General features: G+C 54.9%; 1 protein-coding gene across 3 annotated transcripts in view; it reads right to left on the bottom strand.

The window, feature by feature from the left end:
- Nucleotides 1-2,765: 2,765 nt before the first annotated feature.
- The window catches only part of MGAT3 (beta-1,4-mannosyl-glycoprotein 4-beta-N-acetylglucosaminyltransferase), a 37,437-nt gene continuing 23,741 nt past the window's right edge, over nt 2,766-16,461 (bottom strand). For all 3 annotated transcript variants that reach the window (XM_037744374.1, XM_017544576.2, XM_017544575.2), the window contains exon 2: nt 2,766-7,570. In XM_037744374.1, the coding sequence (XP_037600302.1) occupies nt 5,968-7,570 (1,603 nt within the window). In that variant the 3' untranslated portion in view covers nt 2,766-5,967. The remainder of the gene's footprint in view (nt 7,571-16,461) is intronic.

The raw sequence follows: 16,461 nt of genomic DNA on the forward strand, positions 1-16,461 counted from the left end.
GGCCTCCCATGCTCAAGCGATCCTCCCACCTCAACCTCCTGAGTAACTGGGACTATAGGTGTGCCACCACCATGCCTAGCTAATTTTTGTTTATTTTTGTAAGGGATGTTGCTCAGGCTGGTCTTGAACTCCCGCCTCAAGCAATCTTCCTGCCTCAGGCCTCCCAAAGTGCTGGGACCATGGGAGCGAGCCACCGTGGCCAGCCTGCAGTAAAGCTTTCTATGGACCTTTTTTTATTTTTATTCTTTGAGACGGAGTCTTGCTCTGTCGCCCAGGCTGGAGTGCAGTGGCGTGATCTTCCCTCACCACCGCAACTTTCACCTCCTGGGTTCAAGCGATTCTACTGCCTCAGTTCCTGAGTAGCTTGGATTACAGGTGCGTACCACCATACCCTGCTAATTTTTTGTATTTTTAGTAAAGACGGGGTTTTACCATGTTGGCCAGGCTGGTCTCGAGCTCCTGACCTCTTGATCTGCTTGCCCTGGCCCCTCAAAGTGCTGGGATTACAGGCGTGAGCCACCGCGCCCAGCCTCTATGGAGACACATTTTTGTAGACAGAAGACCAAGACTGAAAGAAAATGTGCACGCCATCCCCACCAAGTCTGGCAATGCCCCACACCTACCTGGACCACCAGGGGAAGGCAGGCACACCTGGCCCAGCAGACTCAGCATGTCAGTTTCCTGGGCACCGAAAACTTTGCATCCACTCTCACCCTTCCGTTCCAAGCTTGTGTTTCCTGTCTGTATTCCCCATGGACCGCAGTCCTCCTGAGAGCAGGGACTGTCCTCTCCCAGCATCCTTTGACCCGGCATTGTGCCTGGCTGGGGTAAGGGCTTGAATGTCAGCACCACCACCACCCTCCTCTCCACCTCCCCCAACTCCCTCACCTCTGCTCCCAGCTTCCTCCTCCTCCAGTGTACAATGATGGCGGGTATGCAGTTTGGCAAATGAGAACTTGGCTTCTGGTGCGAGGAAAACTCTGAATCTGCATCCACCGCCTTATTTAAGGTCTCTAAGCCTCATTTTCCACTTTCCACGTCTGTAAAATGGGTACAATGGGGAGGGAAATCTTTTTTTTTTTTTTTTTGAGACTCACTCCATTGCCCAGGTTGTAGTACAGTGGTGCGATCTTGGCTCACTGCAACCTCCACGTCCCGGGTTTAAGTGATTCTCTTGTTTCCCGAGCAGCTGGGATTACAGGCGCCCTCCATCATGCCCAGCTAATTTTTGTATTTTTAGTAGAGACGGGGCTTCACCATGTTGGCCAGACTGGTCCTGAGTTCCTGATCTCAAGTGATCCTCCTGCCTTGGCCTCCCAAAGTGCTGGGATTACAGGCGTGAGCCACCGTGCCCAGCCAGGGGAGAAATCTTTTAGCCCAGAGTTTGGCACAAAATAGGCACTTAATCAATAATGTCTGTAAATACTGATGACATGATTCACCCTAGGACAGGATTTAAGGGTTGTGAACGTCATCTTAAATGGGTCACTATCGCCCTCTTCTGGCTAGGTGGGATGTCTACAACTCCACTTCTCAATCCTGTGCAATTCATTTTTTTTTTTTTTTTTTTTTGAGACGGAGTTTCGCTCTTGTTACCCAGGCTGGAGTGCAATGGCACGATCTTGGCTCACCGCAACCTCCGCCTCCTGGGTTCAGGCAATTCTCCTGCCTCAGCCGCGACTACAGGCACGCACCACCATGCCCAGCTAATTTTTTGTATTTTTAGTAGAGACGGGGTTTCACCATGTTGACCAGGATGGTCTCGATCTCTTGACCTCGTGATCCACCCGCCTCAGCCTCCCAAAGTGCTGGGATTACAGGCGTGAGCCACCGCGCCCGGCTAATCCTGTGCAATTCAACCTCCACCCCATCCCCACTCCAAGTACCTGCAGCAGGTAACTTTTGGGCTTTGTGAGTGTGGCTGGAAGTCCAGGCAGTCCCAGCCCCCAGGTGTCAGACTGACACAGGCGTGACACTTTGTGAGTGTTCAGGAAACACAGGCCACCAGGACTTCAGACATGCCGCCTCCCAACTCTGGGTCTCTGTCTCCTCTTCTAACATGGAAGCTGCACAGCCGACCCACAGGGGACTATGGCAGAGCTAAAAGAGTATCTGTTCACATCACCTGAGACTGTCCTTAGGACTGACACAGGGGATCCCCAGGACAACTCCAGTGCCCACCTGACCCAGAGGAAGCTCCTCAGAAGCCCCCACATTCCAAGGCTCCAGGTGCTGTCCAAAGCCAAGTCCAAGGTCAGCTCCATGGGAGGGAGATGCCTGCTCCTGGGAGTCCAGGTCCAGAATCTGCACGGCTGTGACCTTGGCGGAGGCATTTAGAACCCGACAGGAAAAGCCATTGAGGCAGCAGCACTTGTTTCGATGCCCCAGAGCAGAATTGTGGGAGAACCACTGCCTCTCTGCAGAGGCACCAAAACCTTCATTCAGATCCCCAAAAGGGCCCCTACCCACTGCAGGGGGGTGGGCGCTCCTGGTCCCAGGAGCCTGGCTCACTTCTGCTTCCTTCCGCCAGACCTCGGCCGAGCATCTTCCATTTCCCAGCTGCTTCCACTTGCCGCTGGGGGAAACTTCGTACCTAAGTGAAGGTGCTCCCTGCAGTCCCCTCTCCCCGCTGGCCATCCAGTCCTCGGGAAGGTCTTGCACCCCACTGATCCAGTAGCAAGGGTGTCTTTAGCAAGACCAGAGCCACCTGCTCCCACCCCTCCCTGCCCCAGGGCAACTACAAGCCTGCCACACAACGTACACAATTCAGACTTTGTAGCTGTTTTTATTATTAATATTATCTTCTCCTTTAAGCATCCCTTTAAGGGTGAAATGAAATCCAACCATTTACAGAGAAAATGATTTCAGAATGTACATATTGATTTTCCCTTACAAAAAAAATAATACTATTATTGATGTCCTTAAATTATACATTTCCCAGGGTCCTGCCTTCTGCTTGGGCAAGTCCTGTCTCCCCACCTGGACTCTTCCTGTTGCCCTCAAAGCTCTCCCATGCTGCCCCTGGAAACTGACATGACCCATGGGTGGACAGGGCCAGCCATGCTTCCTGGATTCTTGGCACGGACAGGCCTCCTTGGGTCTCAGTCTTGGGGCCAGTTATTACCAGGGGGAAATGTGGACATGGGACGCGGCAGCAGTGTGCCGGTGGTCACATTCAGCTTGGTTTCCTTTCATACTGAGGGAGTGGCCCTGGGTTCCTCTGCTCCCCCCCAAATTCCCAGTGTATGCTGTGATATATGTGAAACTCTTCAACGCCGTGCCCTGGACCCCCACGCCTCTGACAGCTGTCCTCTTCACCAATGGCGAGGCCTTCACTTCTACTGCTGTGAACAGGACCTGCCCCACCAGGTTTGTGAGGAAGGCAGGGCCTGGCAGCTCTTCCTTCCCTTAGCCCTGAGCTGGTGCCCTGGAGGGGCATCCCCACAGCAACTGAGGGTGCCAGGGGCATGGGGTGAGGAAGTTGCCAAGGAGGGAGGCCCCAGGCCAGGGCCCAGGCATGATCAGGAGCCCTGAGATTCCCTGTCCATGGGGTGCAGCCTTGCCTGGATTGACCCAGAGCCACAGGGATCCCCTGACTTCTTGAGCTACCCCTCGGCCCCAAGAGGAAACAGAAAGGAAGGCTGCTGTGACTTCAAAGGAGGAGTTCCATGGGGGGCAGTCCCTAGATGGGAGCAAGAGTAGGTCAGAGCCCCTCAGCCCACTTCACACTGGCCTACCAACAGCTGCTCTGAGGCCAGCTCCCCACATCATGCCCTCACTGGGCACTTAACCCAGACAGAGCTGTGGCAAGGAGATGCCCTCCTCTCCTGGCCCATCAGGAAACTCCTATCGATAAGACACCAGAGAAAGCCCACTAGGGTAGGGGTAGGGGATGGGTGGGATGATGTGGCTGGGGTCGAGAGGGTCTGGGGAGGTAGTGGGCTCTCAGCTGCACAGCCCTCAGATCAGAATTCTCATTCCTCAGACTGAAAGACAGACAGACGGACAGACCCTGCATCCCCTTTAGCTTTGCTTTCTAGGCTCCCCAAGGGTTTTCTGTCTCAGTCATATTGGGGAGCTGCAGGAGGTGTGGCCACAGGCCTGAGGAAGAGGACACCTGGGCCTGGGCTCCCCCATCCACACACAAGCATATATTTACAGGGACACAGCAATACAGACATGTACAAATACACACCAAGCATGCACCCATGCCCATAAATATACACACACACGCACGCACAAACATGAGCCATTCCGCAGGCCAACTCTGCACACCGGCATCAGTGGGTAGTGCTTGAGGGGCCGAGGGGTGTTTCCCCTTCCCACAGAGTGCAAACTCCTCACTGCCCCTGGCCCTAGGCTACACAGTGAGGGGAACAGGAGCAAGCTGTTCCAGAAGCTCTGACAATGAAATCTGGATCCGATGACTGAGTTATTGCTGCCTCCTTCCCCTCTCCCAGAGATGCTACTGGTTCCCCATATCTATTCTCTTCTCCATCAATAAGAGAACTCCCAAGGTGAGGCCAGGCACATGGTGGCCCCGCTGAAGACTACACTTCCCAGATTCCCTTGCAGCTGCTTGTGGCCATGTGACTGAGTCCCAGCCAATGAGAGGCCGGCAGAGGTGAGCCTGCCAATTCTGGCTCATGCCTTTAGCAGGAAGCGGGTATGCCCTTCTTGCCTATTTCTGCTTCCCCCAGGCTTGGATACACACAGGACTGGGCGCTGGAGCAGCCACTCTGTACCCAGAATTGGAAGGTGCGTATGAAGAAACGCACAGCTGTCCTACCAGCTCTGAGCCATCTCACTCTAGACTAATTAGAAACCAGTGTCCCTCTTGGTTAAACCATGTATTTCAGGGTCGCTTAATCACAGCAGCTTAGAGTCTACTCGAGCAAAGACACCCCCACCAAGGCCAGCTACGAGGAACAGGAAGCATACAACTGGCCTTATTGTCCCTTCTTGGGCCCAGGACAGCCTCATGGCCCCTTCCTGGCTCCCAGCCCTAAGGAGGGGCACAACAGTGATTGCACCTGGGACAGTGAACAGCTGGGACTGGGTATCAGAAGGAAGGCGTGATGGAGAGGGAGAGACGGATCCGTGCGGAGGCCTCATGTCAGTCTTCACCTCCCCACTGCCCCAGCAAGGCCCCACCTGCAACTGGACTCCTGGCCTTGCAAGGACTGAGTGCACAGTCCACAAGACAGCAATGTAACAACGGGGGAAGGAATGCCAGGGCCAGCTTGGAACTAAAAGGAAAGTTCCTCAGGGTTCTTCAGGCCCCTGTGTTGGCTCACGACAGCCTGAGGGGACAGAAACAGACTCAGGCACCAGCCCCCCGAGGGCAGCCACGTCTTGTCCTCTGGGGCAGGGGGTGGAGTTCTGTCTCCTGGCCCAGCACTTCTGACAACCCTGCAAAGCATCCCTCAGCACCTCCTCTTGGTGCGATGCAGTTTTTCATCCCCTCCCTCCCAGGCGTCCATGCTTCCTCCTGGACCCAAATGTATCTACTTACAGAGCCCTGGGTCCTCCTGGCAGGCCAGTCTCCCACTTCGAGCCCAAGACCCTGGGATGCCAAATGGTGGGCTTCTTCCCGGCCTGGCCACGCCCCAGAGGCTGCCCCATGAGATCCTTCAGGCTCTCTTCCCCCACTCTGCTTGCCCTCCCCTGCTACCCAGGTACTACCAGCACACTCCAGTGGCACCTCCTGGCCACAGCAGTCTTGACAGTCAGAAGGGCTACCCAGATGTCACGGTCTGCACCCTCTCCTAGCAGGAGAGATGTTTTCTGAGCTCAAAGGCCTGACCCTTGATTCACAAGGGCTTCAGTAGGGAAACCCTACCCTCATCTGTACTCCTCACCCACACCTGGTCCCCTCAAGAACCACGGAGCTGGCAGGAGGCAAGGAGATAGCGCTAGGGGGCCGCCAACCCCGCCCTGCCATGCGCCCTATCAGATCATGCAGCCCTAGCCTTCCGCCTCGTCCAGTTTGCCCCGGGCGGGCAGCCTTCCCTCGGGACCCCTGTGGCGCCGCCCACCTGCCGCCGTGCTCCTGGGCTCCTGGTAGGGGTTGTCCAACAGGTAGCGGAACTGGTTGTAGTTCTTGAGCAAGTACTTGGGCGCGTACATGTGCTCGCTGGGGTCTGCGGGCGGGTACTCCTGCTGTGTGCCGTCGAACCAGCCCCCCGTGCGGATCAGGCCGCGGATGTAGTTCAGGTCCCGCTTGTCCTCGTAGTCACCCCAGCGCGGGAAGTCGCCGTTCTGGGCGGACACGAGCTTGAAGTAGATGCCCTCGGGCGTGAAGCACCAGGAGCAGTGCCAGCCGGCGAAGTGCAGGGGGCTGCCCAGTGACCACTGCACCAGGATGTGGCCGGTGCGGTTCTCGTACTGCCTGAAGTTGGGCATGGTGTAGTACTGACGGCGGCGCAGGCGGATGCCGTCCAGCCCGTACACGGCCTGCAGCATGTCCACGGTGCAGCCCGACACCACCTCCAGGGTGCCCGGCTGCTTCCAGAAGAAGCCGTAGAGCGACTTGCGCATGTGGAAGGCGAAGGGCTCGGTCCAGCCGTCGTAGAGCTTGAGGAAGAGGACGCCGTCGCGGGCCGGGATCTCGTCGGCGTCGTCGATGATGAAGACGTCGTCTGGCCGTAGGTTGCGCAGCCGCGAGACGCCGTCCTGGGTGAGGAAGGTGCGCAGGTAGTCGTCGGCGATCCAGCCGTCCTGCCGGCCTCCGGGCGGGAAGTGGTCCAGGAAGACGTACAGCACCTTGTGGCGGATGTACTCGAAGGTGCCGTTGGTCAGCATCTCCCGGAACTTGAGCGGCCGCGGCTCCCCGTAGGCAGTGAAGTTGGACTCGCACACCACGAAGGCGTCCACCACGTCGCCCAGCTCGTGGAAGCGCACGTCCAGCAGGTCAAACTCGTGGTTGACGTTGATGGCGTTGATGACGCGGCGCGGCACCTCCCTGGGCACCAGCCGCTCCTTGGTGGGCAGGTTGGAGTACTGCACCACGGTGGGCACGCCGCAGCTGGGTCCGTGCCAGCCAGGCAGGCACACGCACTCCACCCACTTGCGCCGCGCGCCCCGGCCCCCAGTGCGCTCCCGGGCGCTCAGCAGGTACCGGGGTGGGCGCCGGGCGGAGGAGCCGTTGGCCCGCTCTGGCTTCTCCTCCGGCCGTCCCGGGGGCGGCCTCTCCAGCATCTTGGTCCCGGGTTTGAAGCAGACGCCGCCGGCCTTGGTGCGCACGAAATACTCGGTGGTGTCCTCGGGTAGTACGAAGGCCACCCGGTGGAGCTCCTCAGCCGCCTTGCTGGGCGGCAGCGGCTGCAGCAGGGGCGAGTGGGAGTACAGCGGGGTGCGCAGCAGATCGGGGCCGCCCGGCTCGGGGCTGGCCTGGGGCGTGACTGGCGCATTGTTCCAGAAGAAGCTGGACACCAGGTTAGGGCTGAGGGAGGCCAGTTCTCGGGGGAAGGTGACATAGGACAGGGTCTTGAAGAAGTGCAGGAAGGAAATGAGGCACAGGCCGGCCATACAGAACATGAGAAAGAGCTTGTAGCGTCTCATTTTCATCCTGTGGGAGAGAGAGAGATGGCAGACCCGTCAGGGCGGCCCAGGCTCCTTTCCCAGGAAGGGGACCTAGGAGGCCTCTGCTGCCACCTGGCCGGGGAACGTCCTAGCCAGCAGCGCCTTGCCCCTGCATAGAGTGACCTCCGGCCCCCACGAGTCAACTCGCGGTACCAAGGCCCCTGGAAGCGCCAGCATTGAGGACACCCGCATGCTCGGGCAGCCCTTCCCCGAGACCCCCAGGCCACCACCGTGCTCCCTCTGCAGGCTCCTCCTTTGCCTGGCCCACCCCACCCTGACTGTAGGGGCTGCACTGCTAGGCTTGGCTCCAGGAGCAAAATGCACCCCTGGGAAAGGCTTAACCCGCAATGAAGGCCTTGCCCCAGGACAGCAGTGGGAGAGCAGGCTGCAGGCTGCCCTTGTGGGTCCTGCCCCTCCTCTCCTATCTTCTTTCTTATGGACATGCTTACAAACCTTTTGAATACTTTTTCACTGAAGAAAACTCACAGGTCTCAAGGGAAAACACTTAATTCTAACATATTTAAAGAATAAAACCAGGCCGGGTGCAGTGGCTCATGCCTGTAATCCCAACACTTTCAGAGGCTGAGGCAGGAGGGTCGATTGAGCCCAGGAGTTTGACAGCTTGGGTAAGGTAGTGAGACCCTGTCTCTACAGAAAATTTTAAAATTAGCCAGGGGTAGTGCCATGTGCCTGTGGCCCCAGCTATTCAGGAGGCTGAGGTGGGAGAATCACCTGAGCCCTCGAGGTTAAGGCAGCAGCGAGCCATGATTGCACCACTGCACTCAGCCTGGAGCACAGACCGAGACCCCATCTGAAAAATAAAATTTCCCTTCATTATCCCATGCCCTTTACTAATCTCCAGGCATAAAAATTTGAGGTCAGCTGGGCACAGTGGCTCATGCCTGTAATACCAGCACTTTGGGATGCCAAGGTGGGTGGATCACTAGGTCAGGAGTTCAAGACCAGCCTGGGCAACATCGTAAAACCCTGTCTCTACTAAAAACATTTAAAAATAAGCCAGGCATGGTAACACACATCTGTAATCCTAGCTACTTGAGGCAGGAGAATTACTTGAACCCAGGAGGTGGAGGTTGCAGTGAGCTGATACGGCGCCATTGCACTTCAGCCGAGGCGACAAGAGCAAGATTCCATTAAAAAAAAAAATTGAAGTCTGTCTCAGGCTTTATATGCAATTTTTCTGTTCTTGGTTTAATATTTTTCATGTTACCATATCGGATGCTAAGTCTAACCAAGTTGTTTTCCTCAATCAATGATAGATTTAAAAGATTTTGGGCCAGGTGCAGTGGCTCATGTATGTAAACCCAGCATTTCGGAAGGCCAAAGCAGGCAAATTACAAGGTCAAGAGATCAAGACCATCCTGGCCAACATGATGAAACCCTGCCTCTACTAAAAATACAAAAATCAGCTGGGCATGGTGGTGTGCGCCTGTAATCCCACCTACTTGGAGGGCTGAGGTAGGAGAATCGCTTGAACCCAGGAGGTGGAGGTTGCAGTGAGCAGAGATTATGCCACTGCACTCCAGCCTGGCAACAGAGTGAGACTCTCCATCTCAAAAAAAAAAAAAAGAAAAGAAAAAAAAAAGATTTTGGTATCAGTAGAAATAAATGTACTAGTTCCTTTTAAATTCCACATTACATGGCTACTGTGAATGAATCACTCTGTATTCATGAGTGACTCATGATGTAACCATTTATACAGTTTATCAATTAGTTTATGGCTGTGGAATGGAGATGCTTGTATATTCTTATTCTCCAATTTAAATCAACTTTTTTTTTTTTTAAAGACAGAGTCTTGCTCTGTCACCCAGGCTGAAGTGCAGTGGCGCGATCTTGGCTTGCTGCAGCCTCTGCCTCCCAGGTTCAAGCAATTCTCCCCTGTCAGCCTCCCAAGTAGTTGGGATTACAGGCATACGCCACCGCACCGAGCTAGTTTTTATATTTTTAGTAGAGATGGGGTTTTGCCATGTGGGCCAGGCTAGTCTTGAACTCCTGATCTCAGGTGATCCGCCCGCCTCAGCCTCCCAAAGTGCTCAGATTACAGGCGTGAGACACCATGCCTGGCCTAAATAAACTTTTAATTTTAGAATATTTGTAGATTATCAGAAAAGGTGCAAAGACAGCACAGAGCTCACACACTTTACCCCCTTGCTCCCATTTTACACCACTAGGTACATTTGTCACAACTAGGAAACGGATATCAGCATGTCACCATTAGCCAATCCCCACACTGAATTTGGATGCCCATTTTACAAATGAGCTGTAGAGCCACAGGGCACCTCCGCCCGCAGCAATCCAGCTCATTTCACTCTTGAGCCTAAGCAGGCAGGCAGGCAGGCAGGCCAGGAGTTTATATCCATTTGACCAATGAAAATGCTGGGTGGGGCCGAGTGGGACCAGTGACCTGTCGGGGGGACCCACCGAGTCACAGAAGAGGCTGAGAAAGAAACCTCGCCTTTGGCATCTGGCACTGTGCTTCTACTTAGACATTCTTCCCCTTAAAATGTTTCCATCTGTGGTTTCTCTTTATTTCTGGTTCTTTCTCTGGGTCATACTCTCCCCTTCACTTTTTTGAGACGGATTCTCACTCTGTTGCTCAGGCTGAAGTGCAGTGGCACCATCTCTGCTCACTGCAACCTCCATCTCCTGGGTTCAAGCGATTCTCCTGCCTCAGCCTCCCAAGTAGCTGGGATTACAGGTGTGTGCCATCATGACTGGCTAATTTTTGTATTTTTAGTAGAGATGGGGTTTTACCACATCATAGCACTTTGAGAAGCTGAGGTGGGTGGATCACCTGAGGTCAGGAGTTTGAGACCAGCCTGCCCACCATGGTGAAACCCCATCTTTAGTAGTGGTGGGCACCTGTAAATCCCAGCTACTCGGGAGGCTGAGGCAGAATTGCTTGAACCTGGGAGGTGGAGGTTGCAGTGAGCTGAGATCACACCACTGTACTCTAGCAAGACTCCATCTCAAAAAAAAAAAAAAAGAAAAAAGAAAAGAGAGATAGGCACGTGGCTTCCAACAAGGCTCCTCATCATTCTGAACCTTAGTTTCTCCATCTGTGAAATGGGCACAGAGTTCCTGGCATGTAGCATATGCTCAATAAGCTCTTATTCCTTTCAATGCTCAAGGCTAGATGCCCCCAATTTAATCTTCTCTAAGCCACATAGTCATAAGGCACAGAATCATGACATGATTGATCTAGAAAATTTAAGGACCATCTCCTCCAACTCTTTCATTTTATAGAGGGGGAAGCCAGAACCTAGGGGGCTCAGGGACCTGCCCAAAGTCACAACAGAGCTGGAGTGTGAAGTGGGCAGCTATGCCCCTGCACCAGGTGCCCCTCGTGGCCTCACCTTGGCGAAGTCCTGAGTAGGCTGGTAAAGAGCAGCCAAGCTGCTGATCCCAACAGTCAGGGCAGCGCTTGCCCTGTTCAAGCTCAGATATCCATCCTCCAGTAAACACCACTGCGCCTGGCCTTAGTGGGGTATTTTTCTCTACTTGGGACCTGCTTCTGTGGACCACACTCCAAGTTACACAACTGGTGTAAGCTATGTGGCGGGCCTGGCCTGGGACTGCCGTTCAGACTCTAAATCCCCTGGCAGCACGAACAAAGGCTTTAGCAAAGCAAGGTAAGAGGAACCCAGAGAGGCAAGGAAACAGCCTGCTTGGCATAAAGGGCCTCTGTGGACCTGCTGAGGTCAGATTGACCCAGCTGCCCCTTGGCTGCCTTTTAGGATCTAGTTACTTGCAGCCAGCTGTGCCCTTCTAAGCACGGACTCACCAGTGCTTGGGAGCTCCCCTCTGAGTCACTGGAGCCTTCAGGGCAGGGCTGCTTGATAAGGCCTCAGTCTGGCTTGCTGCTGAGAATCATGGATCTGAGCATGTTTCCCTCATCACTCAGGTTGCTAGGAGGCTCAGAAGCACACAGTGGTTAGCCCAGAGCATGTCAACAGTGCCTCACAGACCACATTTTCTTGGACTCCTTCACTTGCAGCTGCCTGCATAGTTTCAATCCTTTTCAGCTCAATTCCTATCTTTTCATTTTTTGATTGAGACAGCATATAAATAAAATGAAATACATAAGCACTGGCACTCAGGGTCTCATTTAAGTCTCTTAACCACCCTGGTGGGTCATTTAAACTGCCCTGTTTTAATAGAAGGAGAAAACGAGACTCAAAAAGATGGCAAGACTTTCCCCAAAGGACATTAAAGAGGTGGCTGAGTCAGGACTTGAACATAAGTTCTGGTTCTCAAGCCAGCGCCTCTCTCCCTCACCACAGGTGGGACCACCAGATGCCTCCATAGTGCAGGTGTCCCGGCTGTGGGCTGTAGCCATGGACCCAAACTGGTCCCGGTTGGTGGCATTTCTGCTGCCATTACAAGGCTTCACCAAGACTGGGCACAGTGGCTCATGCCTGGAGGACAAGGCGGGCAGATTGTTTGAGCCCAGGAGTTTGAGACCAGCCTGGGCAACATGGCTAAACCCTATGTCTCTTAAAAAAAAAAAAAAAAATTAGCAGGGTGTGCTGGCCTGTGCCTGTGGTTCCAGCTATTTGGGAAGCTGAGGTGGGAAGACTGCTTGAGCCCTCTGCACATCAAGGCTGCAGTGAGCTGAGATCGCAGTACTGCACTCCAGCCTGGGCGTGGAATTGAGACCCTTATCTCAAAAGCAAAAACAACAAAGCATCAGAAAACCATCAGGTATAGCAATAAAACTATCACTGAGGCTGACAGTGCCCCAGGCACTGTAACATGTCCTAAGCATGTTACGCGTGTGACTGCACTGAATCCTCCCAACACGAAGCAGGTGCCCTTGTACAAAGAAACCGAGGTCAGGGAGGTGATGCAACGCAAAGCGTTGCAAAATAGAAGGATCACACTGGGTCCTGTAGGGTCACTCATGGGCTTGCTTTCAGTGGTAAAGCTGTTCTGAGCCCCTTCCAGCTGCCGAGTTCAACCCAAGTGGGGTGACAGGGCCCCTGAGGAGTCCACCTGTGACCAGTGAAGACAACCCAGTGGATGGTGCAGCCCCTGTGGCATCTGATCCACACAGCATGCCACAGGGTGCCCACCAACCCACGTCACTCATTCAGCAAGAATCCTGCCAGAGCCCCCTGTGCGCCAGGCATCTCAATGGGCACTGGGAATATGAGGGAGACAGGATGAACCAAAATCCCTGTCCTCAGGGAGCCTGCTGGGCACCCAGCAGGCAGGAGCCTGTGTATGCTACAAACACGAGTCAGGTCGGAAGACTGCACACCCAAAGGGACCGTGCTCCGGAGAAAGACAAAGCGGGTAACGGGCAGGAAGGAGTGCGTCATGCGTCCAGTGATGAATGGGGAGGGCAGGGCAGGCTCACTGGGGAGGCAACGTGAGCAGAGACTCCACGCAGGAGAGGGTGCCAGGGAAGAATGTTCCAGGCAAAAGGCACAACCGGTGACCCAGCAGGAATGTGTGCACATAAGTGAAGAACATCAAGGCGGGTGGGATGGAGCAAGCGAAGGGATGTGGGGGGACAGGGAATGAACCCAGGTCACACACGGCCTGGAGCCATGGCTAGAAATGTGGCTTTCACTGGACGATTCGAAGAAAAGAAGGCCATGGCCTGACCTTGGTGTGAATGGCTCGCTTTGGCTGCTCTGCTGAGAATGGACACGCACTTCAAGGGAGGGCAGGAGAAGCCAGGAGGCCACACTGAACTGCCCAGGCAAGTCAGGGTGGCTTCCCCCAGGGTGTAGGTTGTAAAGTGTGCTCAGATTCTGCTGGATTTGCTGAAGAGCTGGATGTGAGCAAGGCAGCACACTGGGTGGCCCCAGGCACTGGAAGAATGGACCAGCCCTTGACTGGGGTGGAGGAGGCCGGCCCTACCCGGCAGAGCTGGGGGTTGTAGCCAGCATCACTCTCTGCAGGGCCTTGCCCTAACCACTGCCTCTCCTGCAGACAACAATGCTGAGACTGAGCATGAAGGACATGGCCAAGGTCGCACAGCTGGCTAGCAGTAGGTCCCGGGCTAACCTTGGTCTCTGGATCCAAACCTCAGATGCTTTCTGCAGCATGCTCTCTAGAAGCTTCACCTGAGGGATGGGTGGGAGATGCTTTATGTCTGTTGTCCCCCTGCGGCCTCGGGGAGTGGGAGCTGCAGTATGGGAGGCATCGTTCAGCCCGCTGCCCCACTCCCAACCACTTCCCTGGATGTACGTGGTTTGAGGTCCTCCAGCAGCTCAGGATGCCAAGAGGGTCACTGTGGTCAGGACTTGCCTGGAGAATAACGTTAGCTGAGTGAGGACTCGGGGCCTCCCCTGGGCTGGGCCATTGCTGTCTGTGGCCCAGGCAGGCAGTTCTCTAAGGACAAAACCCCTCTCCGGCTCCTTCCCACTGCCAAGGCTGATCTCTGTTAGTGCAGATGCCATACCCTGGCCCTTACTCAGTTTGTTAAAATTCACCTAGTATTTCTTAGATGCCTGCTCTGTGCCAAGATTGGCCTCCCTGGAACCAAAGCACCCACCTCTGCCCCAAGCCAGAGCCCATCCCAGACTGTCTCAATCTCCCCCTGGCTCTTCATCGTCATCGATGTTCTTATAGTCACTATGAACAGAGCAGGTCACCTGACCTCTCTCAGCCTCAACTCCTCCATCTATAAAATGGGTATCATTATCTGTGCCCTACTTATTTCAAGTAAGAATCAGAGAGACCTAGCTACAGCCTCAGCCCTGGTCAACACTAAACTTATTTTCCCCTAGAAGTCTGTCTTCCCAGCTGGCATACAAACTCCCTGGAGCAGGGAATGTACACAGCAGGTGCTCAATGAGACCACCCTGCACTACCCTGGACCTCCACAACTCCCTCACATCACTTCCATGTACTCAGACTCCCCAGTTCAAATCCCAGCTCTGCCACTCCTATTGGTGTGGCCTTGTGCAGGTGAACCACTTTTCTGTACCTCTGTTTTCTCATCGATAGTGAGGGTTGAAAAAAATCCACATGAGATGCCTAGCAGCACACAGTAAGCACTCAATGATAAGTGCTAGCTCTTCCTCTCCCTATTATTATTTCTGCCTGGCAGAGAAGAGAAACAGTGAGCCTTTGGGTGGGGGCACAGTAGAAGCAGAGGTTTGGAGGTGAGTCCCCGGCATGGCCTCAGCCCGGGTGGGTACTGAGCAAAAGGGAGCAAAACCTAAACCTCCTGTGGGGAGGGAGCACAGGCTGGGAAGCCACACCTCCTGAAACTCCAGGAGAAGGGGGGCTTGATGTCTCACCCCCACCCCACTGCCAGACACCCTGTGAGCTGCACTCAGCTCCAGAGACCTGTGCCTTAAAAAATTTTTTTAGACAGGGTTCTGTCTTACTCTGTTGCCCAGGCAGGCCCAGTACAGTGGGGTGGTCATGGCTCACTGTGGCCTCGAACTCCCGGGTTCAAGTGATTCTCCCTCCTCAGCCTCCTGAGTAGCTGGGGCCACAGGCATGTGCCACCTCTTAGCTGATTATTTAAACATTTTTTTTTTTTTGTAGAGATGAGGTCTCCCTACGTTGCCAGGCTGGTCTCACTTCCTGGGCTCAAGTGATGCTCCCACGTCGGCCTCCCAGTGTTGGGATTGCAGTTGTGAGCCACTGTGTCTGGCTGGACCTGGGTCTGTTGGGTAAGTGGGAGAGCATGGGCCAGGCGCTTTCTGGCAGCCAGGTGATCCTGGACACGGGAGTCCGAGGCCAACGTGGGATGGCAGCAGGCCTCAGGCAGTGGCCATGCCCTGGACGGTCTGAGCTGGACAGACTTCCTTCCTTCCCTCCCTCTTCCCTCTTCTTTTGCTGTTTTTCTTTGGGCTATGCTTGGAAGGCTGATGGGCGGAGGGAGGGAAGCCAACGAGCCCAAACTCCGTGACCCAGCCATGACCTCACATTCAGAACTCAGGTGGAGCCCAGCTGGGGGCTTCTGGCCAGGGAGAAAGGAGGTGCTCCCCGGAGGCCACTGACTGTGATGGGAGCTGGCCAGCAGGCAGCAGCCTCCCAGGGGCAGACTCACACTGACAGCTGTCATTTGGTGATGGGCTGCTCCTGTGGAGCTCTCCGTGGTCCTGAGCTTGCCTGCGCTGACCAGGGTCCTAGCTCAGTCCCCAGGGTGCCCTTGGCTGGCCGCACCCTGGCCCCTGCCAGCCGCCTCCGTGGTTCAGACAGTTGATGTCTTAACAGCCATTTCCCCTGTCTCCCACCTTCTGGCCCCTTCTCTGCCTGATCTCAACAGCTGATCTCTGGTGTCTTCAGCTGGGGGACTCAACTCCTCCAGAAGAGGCCAACTGTCATGCGTGTCCAGCAGTGGGCAGACCCAACACCCAGTGAACACTCAGGGCATCCCTGGAATGTTCGTGAGGGGCATTTTGGAGACTGCCAGGCACACACTCAGCCTCCGCTCCTGGGCAGGAAGTAGACCACCCACGGCCCCCAGCCCTGGTACACCTCAGAGTGGACCTGCACTACCTCTCCAGGAGTTGGTTCATCTGCTTGAAAGGGCTTCGCACTGAAGCCTGTGCTCCTTCCACCCCGGCCCGGTCCTTCCCCATGCGACCTGAGGCTCAGCCGCCTCCAAAAGGAAGTCAGGAGGCACATCTTTGCAGCAATCCCTGCCATGTGCAGCAGCTCCTGGGGCACAGGGTAGGCCAGTGACCACAATGGCCAGATCCGAACACTGCTTTTGACCTTGGCAAGTCTCTCTGCCTCGTGCCTCAGTTTCTCCCTCCATGATATGAGCAGGTATAACCATTTCTATCTCACAGGGTTGTTGTGAGAGTAGAGTGAGTTAATCCCAGAAAAAAGCTAGGGAGCACGCCTAAGCATACAATAGATGCTCAGGACATGCTGGCTCTA

This window comes from Cebus imitator, unplaced genomic scaffold, assembly GCF_001604975.1.
Source record: "Cebus imitator isolate Cc_AM_T3 unplaced genomic scaffold, Cebus_imitator-1.0 Scaffold170, whole genome shotgun sequence".
In the NCBI taxonomy this organism is placed as follows: domain Eukaryota; kingdom Metazoa; phylum Chordata; class Mammalia; order Primates; family Cebidae; genus Cebus; species Cebus imitator.